This window comes from Neodiprion lecontei, chromosome 2, assembly GCF_021901455.1.
Source record: "Neodiprion lecontei isolate iyNeoLeco1 chromosome 2, iyNeoLeco1.1, whole genome shotgun sequence".
NCBI classification, from domain to species: domain Eukaryota; kingdom Metazoa; phylum Arthropoda; class Insecta; order Hymenoptera; family Diprionidae; genus Neodiprion; species Neodiprion lecontei.
In genome coordinates, this window is record NC_060261.1 from 20,645,364 (window position 1) to 20,663,806 (window position 18,443).

Sequence of the window (18,443 nt, forward strand, 5' to 3'; positions counted from 1 at the left end):
AATCCAAAATTTGTCAAATCTGGAGATACTTTTATTCACTGACATTCATAATTGAAACAAGAAAAATCCCAATTCTTGCATTCCTGGAAACATCTGTGCGAGCGGGGATAAGGATGCGATTGGCAACCACTTGCTCGAGCGACCGAGTATATCTATATATACACGATTGTGGGCCACCTTCGGTGCATGGCCGCCTAGGTGTCAGGTCGGAAATGGGCCACCTTCGGTGCGTGGCCTACTAGGTGTCACGTCGACGCGCGACGCTCCAATCCAGCTGGTATCACGAAAAGTCGAGCGTTGGAGATCTCCCCACTCATCTCTGCTATTACTTTTACATTATATATAAGAGCAATTTTTTGTGAGGATGCTTACATCTTTTCTCGCACCTTGATATTCACCTTTTGATAAATTTTGAGTCCATTCAGTTTCCGAAAGGAATTTACTCGATTTTCCTGGTTTTCACTCACTCCATGTGCGTATTATACGAATTTATGGAGTATACATATATATACGATCACCACCGTTCTTTTTAATTTTATATTTTATAGCGAAAATTTCACTTATTCACGTAAGAGGCACTCAAATCGCAGTTAGACAATTCTTCTTACGTTACCCAAAACTGGGGACAAGTTTTATCGCAGAGTGTTGTATCCTTCCTACTACTCCGTGACCGTGCCGGACAGTTCACGCGTCGTCCATGTTGTTATTAAATAAACAAGCCATCCAAATCTTGATGCATATGTTTTGATGTATTTACTTGAGTGAAAACTTTTGAAACGAAAACACGATTTTTTGGTGATCAGTACTTTTGAATGAATATCACCCACGCAATCTCAGATATGGATGCCAATACTGAAATACGTAAATTAAGTCGCAGAGCGCTGTATAAACTTGCTAGAATATTGACTGCCTCTGATTCATGGAAAATGTTACTGGCGATTGTGCCCAAACAAGGAACTGTAAATGTTTCAAACTTCAGTACCGAACACTTTGAGTGCGTCGCATACATTGAATATAAATTCAAAATATTCCTAGTGCAAATGGAAATAATTACCATTTTTTTAATGCTCGTCGGACTGATTCAACAGGCCAGTCGCCAACAACGGAAAGCAGCGGCAGCAATATTTTTAGAAGAATGGAGCACAATGGAAAAACGTGGGCCAACTTTGCAATCCACTTTGAATCATTTCGTCAAAGTTCAATTGCTTAACGCTGCAGATTATATTGCAGTTGATTTGTTGCACGATGAGAAAGTTGTAAATGTGCAATTTTAAGAAGAATTCATAAACCGTGACCGGTTTTTCAGTAATTTTAACAAACTTTTTTGAATAAATATTTCACCCACAATGCCAGAGGTGACGGCTAAACCCACATCTGAATTCAAAGGTATAAACTTAGTAATTAGTGCAATGTGGTTCATCATTTTCAGGCCAGCCTCCGCAAGGACCGATGAATGTTCCAGCTGCTCCTGTGATCATTTCTGATAAAGAAATTGAAATGTTGTTGAATGAAACAGCTTCGAAGCGTGATAAAGATCTAATGTGTCATATTTTGGAGCCACCAGAAAATTGAAATGTAATCTTGGACGGAATGAGTTATCTTAGTGAACTTTTGATCAAAATTCAACAGAATCAAAAGTCTTGGTCATCGAAACTTTAAAGAATTTTGTTTTAATGCAATTTAGTGCAAACAGTACAAAATTGTGTAAAAATAGGGGTGAAAATCCTAACGCGGACCCGGAGTCGAATTTAATTCAATTCAGTACCAATGTGGTTCATGATAGTATAGACAGTTCTTTGTCTGGCCTCGGACAAGTTCGAGAACGAAGTTCCGTGAAAGATGGAAATGAAGATTTTCGCGCACCGAATAATGGCGTTGAATCATCATACGATGGCAAAAATGAGTTCACTACTGTCACTTATTATGATCAGCTTGAATTGAAGTCTAGCGAATTGCCGGCAGTTGTGGCAAAGCTTGGTAACGGCATTCGAACTATGTACAGCGAATTAGGTACAGGTGAATTTCCACAAGTTGTCGCCGAAATTGTTGAACGAGAATCACGGAATCCAATCGAGTTGCCGGCGAAACTTAAGTCATTTGGAGAAAGCACTGACGTTTCAACTTCTTTGACATCATCAGATTCGTCGTCGTCGAAATCAGACACTCATGCCATGAATGTCATATGATATTCACACTAATGACAATGTACCGATTTGTTAACGCCCTTCTCGGAAGCTCGGAAAATTATGAAATGGTAACAGCGGAATTACCGCAAATAGTAGCAGACTTGGGACGGGATCAACGCCACGTTAGTTCTTTGCAATTCAGTTTTACCGATTGAAAATCTGGAAGAAAATGTGCCGAAATTACCAACGGTATTGACCAATAGGTGTCCAAGTTATTGGATAAACAATATGTTCAATGAATTGTGAACAGAATAAACATTGTCTTCCAATGTCATGAGTTTTATCCCAACTGAATGTTTGCGAAAAAATGTGTTGCAACATTACGTGCTTCTCTAACCTATGTGAATAGTATAACTGTATTGATACTGTAAATATTCAAAGTATATCTTTCTGGAAGTAGTTACAAGTGTAATGTAACGGGTACGGTTTATTTGGGGGCCAGAGCCTATGTGGTAAACCCGTTCTTGTGTGTTCTTTGTTAAATTCTGATCAAATGAAAGATCATAAGGAACCCCCTCAGATAGGTAAAAAGCAGAATCAGCTTATCAGACCCAAAACACCCCGGACAGTCAAACTACGCGGACTTTGGTATCGTCAAAGCCGCACTATTATATGAACAAGCACCTCCGCCCGTTGCTCCCTTCGGTAGGACAAGAGCTTGTAAGCCGTTGCTTCAATTCGGAGACAAGAGAAAGAAACTTACGTCATCTAGTCGGAGATTCGGGTTTCCCAGTACTCCCTTCTAATCGCGAACTTGGAGTAAACAGAGTCGCCTGCCTAATTTCCGTTATGATTTACTGACCACAAACACTTCCAATCTTCCAGACCAGGGAGTACCTTGGCTGGCTGTTGGTTGACTTCCCCTTTTCCCTTGAAGGTGAAAATTCATGTTAAAGAAATATGTTTGACAGCGAGATAGACGAGAGCATGTTTAGATAATACCTAAGTTTTTAATAGCGATAAATTCCAATACAATGGTTATTGTCAGAAGACAATGATATGGTTTTACAATATTAACCACAGAGAACAAATGATAAAATATAAAATTAAATAAATAATAAAACTACCAGAATTCGTCGGTTCTGCTCCTCAATTTTCCTACAGCGCAAACGTTAAATACGCCGCTCTATTCAATATTTCCTGTAGAAGTCCCGGGCTATCGTGGACTCCAATTTCTATACTCTTTTTAATTTTGGGAGGAAGCGCTTTTCTTAAATTTCCTCTTTAAATGTCGTGAAGCTAAATTCAATACGGCTCTCTAGATGAGAAACGCTTTGTACGATAATGACGCAGCTCTGCGCTTTGCCGGACAACTGGTGTAATAACTTCGACGCAGTTCGGCGCTTTGCCGGACAACTGGTGACCGCTCTTCGCGGTTCTCCAGTTTTATACTCTTCCAGAGCTGTTGTTGGATTATCGTGTCGACGTCATTTCCCTATTTGTGTGTCCTGTTGTGGGTTATCATCCTGGTATGCAGGTCACGGTCGGTGTCGATGGTGGTCTCGATCAGCTGTCCGTTACAGTTGTTGTCATGATTTGTGTATGTCACGGGCATCGTTGATGTTGATGCGATCTCGATCGGCTGTCCGTTACAGTGAATTTTCATTTATTGCGCGTAATTTGTGAGCTCTGAAAGATATGATTGATTACGTCAAGTATCAATAGAGATCGACGATCGCCGAGCGCGCCAAGTTCATTAGCATGAGCTGACACACTACGATATGTCACTAACGTTTTGCACGCGGTAGTTATTGGTTATGAAGAACTTCTCGTACCAGAATGGTCAGATGCTTGGTTGATAATACGTGAAACTGCTAATACTTCGTAACCCGGCCAGACCCGATAAACTGTTAGGTAAAAAAACCCAGAGATATCGGTCTTCATATATCCTCAGTGAACGCTTAAGGAAATGCGGTAGAACGAAGATGTACGGACTCGGTCATCACGGGCGATGTCAATAATGACTACCTAAAACTCTGATATGCAGCACATCGAACGGATCCGGATGAAATAACGTAGTACAAACTACAGTACATGCATACCGAAGATGCCCCATACAGCACGGTCTTCTATACAGGTCTGACGACTCGGCCGGTCTTATGGTGGTGGGGGTGTCCCGCTTAACGGGCTGTTTTTCAATAGTTTGTTCTTTTACCGCATAAGTCGTTGCGATTGAAGATCATTGAATCGCATGCGCCCTTCACTTGTGTGAGGTTCATTAACAAAGCCCTTTTCAACAAGCGACTCTAGCGGTGAATGTGAGAATTATGGAAAACAGGCCCGTAAAGCGGGACACCCTCTCCAGCAGGTTACGAGACCTGTATACATGGAGCCTGGAGTAAAGGAGCCCAAACGCTGTACTCCGGACGTGGGCTATGAAAGCAGTGAAAATTTTCACTGAAATACTCACTGGCGCTGCTGTACCCAAGAGAGGATGACAGAGACGGAATGAAAAAAGAGAGAGAAGAGAATATTCATATCTGTAGCGCAGTTATACGTAAACTGATTAGAAGAACAGTAAATTGTTCGTTTGTCGATTAATTCTGTCATCATGCATTTGTTAACAAGAGAATATGAAAAATGTTATGTTCATGCTTCAAGGGATTCAGAAATATACAATAAACACAGTATACACGAAACACGTTTATTAAGGAAACTCAGATGTACAATGTTATGACCCACGACCTACCTGTCTGGGCACCGGCAGTATACCGACCCTTTTCATATTCTTATTCCTATCCATTCCTGTATTTACTGACAAGTTCACACATTCTACATTTCTTCCGTTTTTATTTTTCAATTACCAGCCCTTGCTTTAATACGTTCAGACCCACGCAAAGAATCTTCCTGTTCAACTTCCTTTGTTTTGGACACTACGGCCTTTTGCTCAAAAGAAATGATTTGATCAACGTGTCTCTTCCAGACTAGGTTCGGCTTGACTTCAACTCAATAAGCAACAAGTGACAATTGTTTCTTTATTACCGCTTTGTCACGCTTTTCACTTCTGTCTCCATGGTCTTCTACCATTACGGTATCTTCCACGGAAAATGTTACATTTCTTGGACCTTTTTTACCATCAATTTGCTGTTGTTTCTTTAATACAAATGACTCTGTATTGGGTTTCAACAAACTGAAGCGTGTGCGTAATTCACGCTTGTACAGTAACGACGCTGGTGATCTATTTTTCGTATTATGAGGTGAAGTTCGATAGTCGAAAAGGAATAAACGAATCGCTTCTTTCGATGATTTTCCGCTTTTTACTATCTTTTTTACCCGACTATTAAAAGTCTTAACAAAATTCTCGGCAGCTCCATTAGTAGCTGGGTGATATGGCGGAGAGAAGCATTGGTGTATTCTTCTTTTCTTCACAAATTCTGAAGAATTCTTTGCTTCTATATTGACTACCACTATCAGTCACAATTGGCTTTGGATAGCCATGTTTTACAAATACATCTTTGCATGCATCAACTGTTTGTTGTGCTGTTGCACTTTGACCCATGTCTATCACCTCAGGCCACTTAGAGTGTGCATCAATCATAATCATGAACCTCTTTCCGAAGAACGGTCCTAAAAAATCGCTATGGATGCGCGTCCAAGGTGTTCCTGGCCACGACCATGGCGTAAGGGGTACTTTTTCGGGTGCACGGCTTTCTTCTGCACATATTTCACAGCTTTTTACGGTACTTTCAATTTCTTTGTCAATCCCAGGCCACCACACGCATGATCGTGCCATTGATTTCATTTTAACAATTCCTGGGTGAGACTCATGCAGTTTACTTAACATCAATTCCTCAAGGTTACCAGGAATAACTACTCGAATACCTCGCATTAGACGCCCTTCTTCCAATGTTAGTTCTTCGCGAACATTGTAGTATCCCTTTTCTGTCTCCGTAAGTTTATCTTTTGAGATCCAACCCTCTCTTGCATAACGAATGATTTTTTTTTGTACGTTACATTTTTCGGATCTTTGTTTAATCAATTTTTGGTCAAGTATAGGAACGCATTCAGTTAGATAATTAAACATGTAGCATTCCTTGTCAAAAACTGGCGTATTGTCGTGTATCAGCAAACGCGAAAGCGCATCGCAGTTTCCGTTATCTTTGGAACTAAGGTGCTCCATTTGATACGTGAAACCTGCTAAAAAGAAAGCCCATCTTTGTAACCGATTTGCGGTTGTTGTGGGAATACCCGTTTTCGGTCCGAAAATATACAAGAGTGGTTTGTGATCTGTTCTTAGGATTATTTCTCATCCATAAATGTATCCATAGAATCTTTCAAACCCGAATATAATAGCGCCTGCTTTTTTATCTATTATTGCACGGCTACATTCCTTCTCAGGAATTACTTTAGATGGGAATACTATAGGTCTCTCTGTATTATGTTTATAACGATGCGAGAATATTGTGGACGAACCGTACGAGGAAGCGTCACAGGCAAGGAGCAGCTGTTCTGAGGCATCGTAATGCGCTAATACTTGCGCTGACGACAACTCCTCCTTTACCCTCCTTGACTGCGTCCTCGCATTTCTGTGTCCATTCCAATGTATCTCCTTTCGTACACTCGTGTAAAGGTTTCAACCTTTTTGCTCTGTCAGGAAAGAATCTGGCGTAAAATGTAATGAAGCCCAGAAAAGATTCTAACTGTTGAACGTTCTGGGATATTGGAGCCTCGACGATTGCTTTGACTTTGTTCGGTGACGTACTTAGTCCTGTTTTATCAATAATGAAGCCCAAAATTTCTAATTTGTCTTAAAACAGCTTGCATTTAGCACTATTTACTCTGAGTCCAGATTCCTGCAACTTGTGACATACGGCTTTGAGGGTCTCAAAATGCTCTTCTGCAATTTTTCCCGTCACGTGAATATTGTCCAAATGGATGGCAACATTTTTGATTCCCACTAAGCAATGCTCCATCTTTTTCTGAAAATCACCAAGACCCGATGCTATGCCTTCTGGTAAGTTTTTATATCTGTAAAGACCTTTATGCGTTACAATCGTGAGACATTCTCGGCAATATTCGCTAACTGGAATTTGCATATAAGCATGTGACAAGTCAATTTCCGAGAACAACTCACCACCTTGCATAGCAACAAAAATATCATCAACATTAGGCAATGGATGCTTATTGACTATCAGATTTGGGTTTACCGTTAATTTAAAGTTTCCGCAAAGTCTGATTTCCTCACGATCTTTCCTTACAGGGACAATTGGCGTTTCCCATTCGCTGTCTTGTACTTTTTCTATGTGCCCTGCTGCTTCTAGTCTATCTAGTTCGTTTTCTATTTTTTTTTTTTTTTTAGAGCGAACGAGAAAGGGTGAGCTTTTAGAGCCACGGGTTGCGCGTTCGGTTTTAGCTTTAATTCAAGAGATCCTTTATTGAAAAGACCCGGAGTCTTACTAAATAGTTCAGGAAACATTTTGATCAATCTCACTTCAACCTGGAATACTTCTATCTTATTGACATTATTATCTTCTGTTGACAACCTTTTTGGCCACATTCCGAACTCTCGCAACCACTGCCTCCCTATCAGTGTTGGGCCTTCGTCTCCCGTTATATACAAATTCACAACACGCTCAAGCCCTCCCAACTTTGCTTTTATTTTGGCAATACCCAAGGGAACTATTTTGAAATTTCCACAGTTATTCAAAACCACTTTCGTACTTTCTAATTTCATACTTGGCACAAGTGCCTTATACTTAACAAAGACATGACTGATACACGAGTACCAGTATCACCTTCCATATCTACCTCTGCTCCGTCAATATTTACAGTAATATACATCAGCGCTTCTACGCTGTCTTCTACGAGAGAATTTATCTGTATGAGTGAAGAATCCTTCGTTGTATCCGTACTGTTGCCACTAGCATCCTCGGCCGTCTATTCCAGATACCTCACTTGCTGCTTTCCACCCGATAATGCTCCATGTTTGCTACTGCAAACTCGCTCCATGTGTCCTTTTTTTCACAGAATGTACAGGTTTACCACCTGTGACGGAAATTTTTTGTTCAGTGGTTTGGTCCTCCACAACAATAGCAACTCCTTGGACTTATGGCACTTTTACTTCCAGTATTCCGGATAGGCGGCTTCATTACTACGCCGCTCTTGCCCCTTTTCTTTTTCTTTATGAAATTCACGTCTTGATCTCATTTTCCGGAACAGAAATATTACCCTTATGTTTGCATCAGCCTTAGCCTTTTCTTGGCGTACTGCTATTTTATAAGCCTTATCAAAAGTCAACTTCTTCTCTCGAAATGATAATACTCGCGACTCTTCCTGTCTTAGTCCACACACCAATTGATCACGAAGTGCTGCACTCAAGTCCTGAATATTGCAATAAATTGCTAACTTTCTCAACCATGCCACGAACTCTGAAACAGATTCTGTGGTCAATTGCGCCGCTTGATGAAATTTACCCCTCTCAACGGCTTCGGACGGTTGCGGACACAAGTGATTTTTGATCATCAATTGTAACTCCTCGAAAGTCTTATCTTTCGGCTTCTGCGGTGCACATGAATCTCGGATCAACGTATAAGTCTTACGGCTGATTTTTGTGAGCATAACTGCTTTTTGTTTTTCCGCATCTGTTATGCCCGATGCAATGAAATACAATTCTGAACGCTCTGTGAAAGTCTCCAAATGATCTTCACTGGCGTCGAATTCTAATTTTATTTTGCTTTCTGCCATTATGATTATGTTTGGTGATTCACCTTCGGGTGTACCTTCTGATGTTGGCTCTCTGTCTAACTATCGTCCGTCGACGTCTAGAGTATCAAGCGATTCATCGTTGCTGTCCTCACTTTCAGCCAAAACTGCTTGGACTAACAATTTTCTCAGAATGTCCACTGAATATTCCGGAGTTACTTCCACCTTATATGCTTTCAGCACTACTAATAATTGTTCTTTTGAGTGTCTATATATCCAGGATGTAGCTGGCTTTCCTTTTGGCATCGATGCTCCGTTATGCGCACGGCACTTTTATACACTTTTACACACTTTTGTGTACCTGTTTGTACGTATTCTCACAACGCACTTTTTATACACGCATGTTTCTTGAAATCCTCGTAGCCAAAATGTTATGTTTATGCATTAAGGGATTCAGAAATATACAATAAACACAGTGTACACGAAACACGTTCAATCAGGAAACTCAGATATACAATATTATGACCCACGACCTACCGGTCTGGACACCGGCAATGTACTGATCCTTTTCATACTCTCATTCCTATTCATTCCTGTATTTACTGACAAGTTCATATATCCTATAATTTTCGGACATAATTCAAAGTCGAGTCAGCCTAGACCCTAGAAATATTTATTAATCAAAATTATTTCTATACAATACGCGTCGAATCCAAACGAATTAAAGAACAACAACAAAAAGTGCGAATATTTATGATTTAGTGCACAATAGGCATGTGCTTTTTCATACGGATAGAAATCAAAAATTTTTAAATAACAAAATATTACAATTTTATTGAAACATTTTTATTCACTGCACAATAGTAATGTGTATTTTCCGTACAGATAGGAAACATAAATTTTTCCAAACGATGAAACAAACATTTTTCAACAATAAATAATATTAATAATGCGTTAAACTGCAGAACTGTGGAAATAAATCGATTTTTACCCCAATCGAAATTTATCCGATAGCGAAATTTTCATCGCAGACCCTCGACAATTACCGCATTATCATAGATTATCCAGCTTCGTAAGACCCGAGGAACTCTACTGTTCTTCTTGCCGACGCACGACGGGATGAAATTAATGTTTCCTTGGTGAATACTTCATATGGAGCATTCCACCCGAATTCGATCAGGCTCCGACCCTCACCCTTTTCGATTCGACTCGAAATTAGACACTGTCCAAGGAGTTCGCTCTATCGTTGTTGCATATTCTACAGACAAAACAGAAATTTTGTTGTAATTAATATGAAGATACAGGTAAAAACAAAGCGGGTCAAAATTTTATATACGGCAAGTCATTGAACAATCATATTTTTTTCTATGGGCAAAAATTAGTATGCAATAACTTAATATTTCGTAAACAAATTATACGCGTTGACTCATTTAACAAAGAGAAAAAATTGTGACCGGAGATTTACCTTTGGTACATTGAAGACAGACAGCTGCCGTCGTCCTAAGCGCTTGCAGTCTGCTCTGCTAGCATCTCGCCCAGTTCGGCAGCCTGGGTAGGAACAATATCTTCCATTGCGCACTCTCCTACCAGAAATAAACTCAAAATCAAATTTGTGATTCCACATGACAATATATGAAATTTAACCTCACTTTCATGCTCGTTTTATTCAATCCGTAGATTACAATTCAATAAAGTATTGAAAATAGCACATCTTTGAAAAATACCATTTTCTCACCTGCTAAGATATAATGTGGGGCAAACACTCACTACACCCTACGACGCTGATTTTTATTACAATAAAAACTTCTTTGGAAAACTCGTTTATACTTGCAAAGATGAAAAGCCAAGAGTGACGTGTAAATGCAAACCCATCTCCTATCTTTGCAGCATTAGCGCTCCCGGTGGCTGCATTTCGAACCCAAATTTTCACTACTTCCAGCGTCCACGTTTATAATTCTTTTCCTATAGGCGTTCGGACTCCTTTACTCTAGGCTCCATGCCTGCATAGAAGACCGTGCCCCACAGTTTAAGCGTCGTCCAAGTTGTTATTAAATAAACAAGTAATCCAAATCTTGATCCAGATGTTTTTATGTATTTACTTGAGTGAAAACTTTTTAAACGGAAACACAAATTTTGTGGTGATCACTACTGGGATACTGAGATATGTAAATTGAGGCCCGGAGAGCTGTGAAAACTTGCTAGAATATTAACTGCCTTTGATTGATGGAAAATGTTGATGGCGATTGTGCCCAAGGAAAAAACTGAGAATGTTCCAAAATTCAATACCGAGCACTTTGAGTGAATTGCACACATTGAATATAAATTTAAAATATTTCTAGTACAAATGGGAATATTTACCATTTTTTTAATGCTCGTCAGACTGGTTGAACAGGCCAGTCGCCAACAATGAAAAGCAGCGGCAGAAATATTTTTAGAAGAATGGAGCACAATGTAAAAACGTAGTCCAACTTTACAATCCACTCTGAAACTTTTCGTCAAGGTTCAATTGTTTGAAGCTGCAGATTATATTGCAGTTGATTTGTAGCATGGTCAGTGTTTCGGCAAAGTATCGAATGGTTGAATGTGTGTCTCGCGACACTCAAAATCGTCCTCGCACATGTACGCACACTCGCGTGCAATGTTTACTTGCCGTCTCTGCGTCAAATCTCGCCGCTTGCCCGTGTCGCGACTCAAAACCTATCAGCTGTATCTCATGTATTGTCTACTGTCTCGAAATCATGTATGTGTGTAATCTATGTGTTCTCTCGCTCTGTAAAATCATCACTCTCTGTAACGTTCTCTTGCGATACGGTCCGTATCGCCGCGTCAGAATCAATAAAATTCTCGGTTACTAGTAATCATTATCTCTCTCCATCTCAACATCACTTTCGTTTCATTCACACTCGTCCTCATCACTAATTCGCGGATCCCACGTCGATGGTCCATATCCTTTTGCCAACTCTCCAAACAGTCAGAAAGTGCTCAATGTGGAATTTTATGAAGAATTTACACACCGTGACCGGTTTTTCAGTAATTTTTACAAACTTTATCAAATAAATATTTTACACACAATGTCGAATGTGTTAGCTGAAACCACATCCGGAGTCAGAGGTACAAACTTAGTAATTAGTGCAATGTGGTTCATCATTTTCAGGCCAACCTCCGCAAAGACCGATGAGTGGTCCTGCTGCTTCAGTGATCATTTCTGATGAGGATATTGAAATGTTGTTGAATGAGACAGCTTCGGAGCATGATGAAAAGCTAACGTGTCGAATTTCGGAGCCACCAGAAAATTTTTATGTAATCTCGGACGGAACGAGTTATCCTAGTGAACCTTCTGATCAAAATTCAACAGAATCAAAAGTCTTGGTCAACGAAACTTTAAAGAATTCTGCTTTAATGCAATTCAGTGCAAGCAGTACAAAGTTGTGTAAAAATAGGCGTCAAAACCTTAATGCGGACCCGGAGTCGAATTTAATTTAATTCAGTAGCAATGTGGTTCATGATAGTATAAATAGTTCTCTTTCTAGACTAAGACAAGTTCAAGAACAAAGCTCTGTGAAGAACGAGCATAAAGATTTTCGCGCACAAAATAACGGCGTCGAATCATCATACCAAGGCACTGTGCGAAATATCGGGCAGGATTTGGTCACGTGAAGCTGGCCAGGATTGCCACTAAACGAAAATTCAAATCCGTATGTACGGAACTGCTGAGACCAACCGAGCCAAAAGACAGTCAGTCGGTCACCAACCACCTGTCCGAGGGACCGCACTATTTCTTATAATTGTCGGAGAAAAATGAAGAGGATGCATCATTATGTGAATTCGAAACTTGAACTGTGAATGTGTCCACCGTATCAAGCGTCAAGCGTTATTCAACATGCTTTGAATATAGAACAAACAAATGATTTGTTTATAAAAACGCTTGGATGAAATCGACAGTCACGGAAAAGCAAGCGAATTGACCGGACGGGTTGGGATCATCGCGCTTTTTACAATGAGCAATCCACGTAATGGAAATCCTACATCCTCTCCGCCTTTCCGAGGCTTCACCCCGACATCAGAAGTGGGAGCAGAATCTGCTTCTCACCGATCAGAATCTGCTTCTCACCGATCAGAATCTGCTTCTCACCGACCAGAATCTGCTTCTCGCCAACCAGAATCTGCTTCTCACCGAGAAGAGAGACGTGACGACGAAAGATGGCAAATGCTTTTGCAACAGCAGCAAAATAATTTCATGCAGATTATTGAGGCAATGAAGAAACCTTCTCAGACGAAAATCGAGTTACCGGAATTTGACCCAGAAAAGTTGAGCGATACTCGAGCTTGGATTCGTACGGCAGACATGTGTATGTCAGAACATCCGCTGAAAGGAGCGTCGCTCATGAACGCCTTGAGCCGTGCGATGAAAGGAGAGGCATTATCCTGGCTGACCCAAAACGTATTTGCCGGAATAAATTGGAATGAATTTAAAGAAATATTTTCTCTACGATTTGAATGTCCGGAAACCCTCGCAGCTTTCTTAATGAATCTCAATCAAGAAAAACCAAAGAAAGGAGAATGTGTCGCCGCTTACTCAGCCACTATGATAACTTCTTTGATGAACCGATGGAAGAATCTCTCTATGAAACAGATTGCTGTGTCCTTCGTCATCAGTCACATTTCTCAATTTGAACCACGACTTCAACGCCTTGCTTTCACGGAAGAAATTGAGACACGGAATAAATTACAAAAAGAATTAAAGGCAGTATATTACTTGAAGAGGAAAAACTCGGAACTTCACACTGAACAATGTCAGACCGAAGCAAAACGATTTAAAGAAAAATCGTCTACCAGTCATCTGAAGTGTTTCACCTGTGGAAAGATCGGGCATAAATCATCTGTCTGCTATCAAAGAAAAGAGAAAAAAGCAGCATCAAATGTGTGGCAGAGAGAAGCATCTACAAGCAGTGACGCGAGGAAGCCTATAACCTGTTTCAAGTGCAAGGAACCTGGGCATTATTCTTCGCAATGTACTGGAATGAATAAGAAGCCATCGTCAGGACGCTTCAACGGATCCAATATTGAACGACGTGTGGATATTTGTGAAGTGAATTCGCCTTCTGGTATTTTGAGGCATGCAGGTGAGCAGTTTTCATTTAATTTTGATTCTGGAGCCGAATGTTCGTTAATAAAAGAATCAGTGTCGTCAAGGTTCTCCGGGAAAAGACTTGATAATATTGTTACTATGACTGGAATTGGACAAACAAGTGTCTATAGTACTTCGCAAATTCTTACCAAAGTGAACATTGACGACATTGCCCTAGAAATTCTTTTTCATGTTCTGCCAAGTCATTATTTGAGTAGTGATATTTCGATTGGTCGTGAAATTTTGAGTCAGAGTTTGACCATGTTCGTATCTTCGACCGAATTGAAATTAAAGCGTGAAATCCGTGTCGATGCTTGCAAAATTGAAAAATCAATCGAAGGAAATTTCGACAAAATTGAAACTGACATTTCTTTCGAGTCAAAAGAACGGTTGCTCTCAGTTTTGCAAGAATTTAGGGAGTATTTTATAATCGGTACACCAAAGCAACCTGCTGAAATGGATCCAATGCAAATTCGCCTAAAAGATCCAAAAAAGACGGTATATAGACGTCTATATAGATTGAGTCATGAACAAAAAAAAAATAGTTCAAAATAAAATAAAAGAGTTACTTGCTGCAAACGTAATCCGCCCAAGCTCATCTCCATTCGCTCGCCCTATTCTTCTCGTGAAGAAAAAGGACGGATCAGACAGAATGTATGTAGATTATCAAGAACCAAACGATAATACTCTACCTGACAGATTCCCATTACCATTAATTTCTGACCAAGTAAATAGGTTACATGGGGCGAAATACTTTTCTAGCTTAGATATGGCATCGGGATTCCATCAGATCCGTATCCATAAAAATTCAATCAAATATACAGCTTTCATTACTCACAATGGACAGTATGAATATCTGTCCATGCCATTCGGGCTTCGAAATGTACCATCTGTTTTCCAGAGGGCCGTTTACATGGCTTTGGGAGAATTGGCGAATAGTTTTGTCATTGAGTAGTGTATATATGAGAGTTCGAATCCAAAGATGGCGGCGCTCCCCCCTAGCTCCCCCCCTTCACCGTTGATCATTTTCGCGGTTTGCCGCCAGATGGCTATTTTGGTAGGATTTGACACACACACCCACCCACACCCACCCACCCACCCACCCACCCACCCACCTACCCACACACACACACACACACACACACACACACACACACACACACACACACGCACGCACGCACGCAAAAAATAATTCCTGTCGAGACTTGTTTGGCGCCTAAAAGCCGCACATAATCAGATAGGGTAAAAACCCGCTAGATCTATTGAAAAAATTCCAGGAAATGACCCCTAAAGGAAGGTTCAAAATAGCGTTTTGAATGCTTTTAACAATTTTTCTATTTAACATCAATTACATTTAGTTTTCTTATTCTATTCTAAATTATCTTATTCTAAATTTTAACGAGTAAAATTATACATATCATTTTCAATATCCATATTGATTGAACATATTATTATTCCAAAATTGACTTATACTAATTTTTTTACAGTACGACTAATCGGATTATATCCAACAATGCGGTCATGCAAAATCATGCCGTAGGCAGAAGTGTGTGGTGGGAACGTAATGCTAGAGTCAAATTTTAATCGAATGTCCACAGGTACAGTTTTCAATGTTTCGTTCTGCTTGGAGCAATCGATGACGATAAGGGGAGCTTGGTTTATGAATTCACGCTTCGATAGCAAAGGCTCAGCTTCGTTGTTATGGTAGGTCATTTGAAACCGAACATACATATCGTAGAGAATGGTGGATTGATTATTGTATATATAAAGATTCATATTTCCGTAGGGATAGCACTGTGAGTTGAGGAAGAGTTTTACATCTCTGATCCGACAATGATTAAATACGCCAGCATTTTTCAGCGGCTCGTTTCTCCTTGCAGTTTGATATCCTAGAACGACATATTTCGACTGCTCAAGCTGCGTCGATGTCTTGACTGACCATATATGCCGCGTTGTTGACGGGAGCATCGGATACATGTACGTTTCCCAAGAACAAAAACTCATGGATATGGCTGGATCCTTGGCGATGTAGTTGAGTAGCTGGATTTTCAGTTTATCTGCCAGTATGATGTAGGGCAACAACCACTCGATTTTATTCAGGGTGATTTTCAAGTTTTCCGGGTGCGAGGCCTGAATCACAGCATTCAAATCAGTGTTAGAACGTGTGAGAATTAACTCGTGTTTAGCGTTGACGATGACTCGACGATAATCTTCGGCGAAGCCTAGCACATAATTTAACTGTAAAACAACATCAAAATTTCCAGCGGCATCGGTTAGTTCCTTATCCCCACTCAACCACCCGGTATTCTCCGGACTATATTGCTGGCCTGGAGTCGAGGATACGTAACCCTTCATAGTGCTGGTGATGCCAACATTTTTATACCGATCAATCGCTACACCGTTCAACTCATAGCGAACTTCCTCAAACAAATGACAAACGGCCATATTGATCAATTTCGTAACCGTCACCGCCGCCACACCATCATCCTTTGTGATTTTTTCGTTATTGTGTAGAGAGCTTTCACTGGGCAGTAGACACAAGTCTTGATGTTGAACAACAATATGGATTTCATCGTTGTTCTGGAAGGTGAATGATGCAAACAACTGATAAGCATGAATCTCAGAGTGCGCGATCGATTCGTCGAGTACCACAGGTTTCTGTATTCTCATTATTTCTTCCATGGTAACACACACAGGTTGCAGCGAACACGAATTCTTATTTTCCGAAATTTCCACGTAATCGAAGACGCAGGCTCTGGAGAAACTGAACGCTCAGATGTGTCAGTCTCGCAGGCGGTGTAAACGTTGTCAGAGGTGTCGGGCGATCAGCTCGTCGTCTTGATCGACTATTCTCAGCTGTAAATGATGTATCGACTGTACGGCGATTGGCAGGTAAATGACGCTGGTAGGCACTTCGACAATCTTATATCCCAATGGAACGGTTGGGAAAAATTCGTGAATCGTGTGAGCTCGATGCTCGTTTATGTACGCCCCTGTGGTTATGCTATACTCAACGCGTAGAGTATTAACCTTCAGTATGGCTACGGATAATTCAGATTTATGAGTAACGTTTCGTGATAGCTCAACCGCCTTAAATCCCAATAATCGGCCGATGGAATCTTTGGGCTTAAAGTCTACCACATGATTGCACGTGACTTCACTGTTCAGCTCGTTGTCGTTAGCTCTCAGACTGAGGGTGATGTCGGAGGGTAGCTTACGCAGAAAATTTTCAATATCCCCAATTTTATAGCTTCTCGTGGGTATCGCGATGCTCTCTCTGCTGTTGTCCGCTCGTTTCAGGTAAAATTTATTACACCTCTCATGAATATTGGGTATTGAATTGAATGTCAGGAACTCGACGAGTCCCAGAACATAGTTCTTCTTTGATTCATGTTATTCTTCGATATGAAGGTCACAACTCAAAACACTTTTTTATAGTGTTAACATTTCAGCCCTGATGGGGGCCCTCCTCCGACCCAATTTATTTAAACATCTGTCACGAACAACAATAATAAAATAATGTACAACTCGGTTATAACAAAATTGAACATAGTGGTTTAGATAATAAGCAAGGATGTTGATGCAGATATGAATGAGAGGAATTACGTAGTGTGGGATGACACTTTCAATTACATCGAATGCTTGTTGGTAATTAAAGAATGAATAGAAACAATAAAAAACAAAAACTAAAACACACTGCGATCGCGATACGTAGTTCCCAAGACTTCATACTTGTTAATTTGATAAAATAAAATAGAATAAAACACACAGCCGTTATAGGTTTAAATCAATAGCACATTTGCGCATGTGGAACGTCCAGTGTGTATTGGGGGGAGATCGATATCGATAGTTATCAGAGCAAACGCAGAGTCTACGGGTTAAAACGAAACCAAAATTTTGTTAAGAAGATAAAATCGAGAGCAAGCTCAGTAGGTAATGGATAATTGCAATGGTCGTATCACAGAGGTGTAAATATTACTCAGATGTTCGACGTCTTGTCTTCGGTTGACAGAATTGGGATTTGCAACAATATTGCACATTTCTAACAATAGCCTATTATAAGACAATGGTTCAACGTCAATAATGCTGGCTTGAGAATAATTGAAGGAGTGGTCGAAATCGATGGCACGTCTCGTCAGTGCAGTATAATTATCCTCGTGTTCATGGATATTGCGTTTATGCTCGGTTATCCTGGTGTGTAGTTGCCTATTTGTTTGGCCTATGTAGGCCATGTTGCATTGGTTGCAGGGAATTTTGTAAACTACACCAGAGCGTATACCCGGGGGTAAGGGGTCCTTACCCGAATCAAACATCGAGGATAGATCATGTGCACATTTACCCACAAATTGAATTTTGGACTTAAAGAATGTTCTGTTGAGTGACTTAAACAACCCCGCGACGTATGGGATGGAAATATAGTTTTTTTGATTAGCTTGTGCAGCAGATGCATCGATATTATTGTTGGAGCTAGTCGATGACAAGATGGA

General features: G+C 40.4%; 3 protein-coding genes across 3 annotated transcripts; 1 reads left to right on the forward strand and 2 right to left on the reverse strand.

The window, feature by feature from the left end:
- Positions 1–5,499: 5,499 nt before the first annotated feature.
- Positions 5,500–8,135, reverse strand: LOC107227238 (uncharacterized protein K02A2.6-like). Its single transcript, XM_015668330.2, has 7 exons — positions 8,082–8,135; positions 7,913–8,003; positions 7,584–7,805; positions 7,261–7,464; positions 6,958–7,209; positions 6,661–6,894; positions 5,500–6,320 (listed from the first exon to the last, which is right to left on the reverse strand). Exons 1-7 carry the CDS (start codon positions 8,133–8,135, stop codon positions 5,500–5,502), a joined length of 1,878 nt encoding a protein of 625 aa, XP_015523816.2.
- A 108-nt stretch (positions 8,136–8,243) lies between these two features.
- LOC107227239 lies at positions 8,244–8,870 on the reverse strand. The gene has a single exon (XM_015668331.1). It carries the CDS (start codon positions 8,868–8,870, stop codon positions 8,244–8,246), a length of 627 nt encoding a protein of 208 aa, XP_015523817.1.
- A 3,955-nt stretch (positions 8,871–12,825) lies between these two features.
- Positions 12,826–14,511, forward strand: LOC124292971. The gene has a single exon (XM_046731862.1). It carries the CDS (start codon positions 12,826–12,828, stop codon positions 14,509–14,511), a length of 1,686 nt encoding a protein of 561 aa, XP_046587818.1.
- The last annotated feature ends 3,932 nt before the right edge of the window (positions 14,512–18,443 follow it).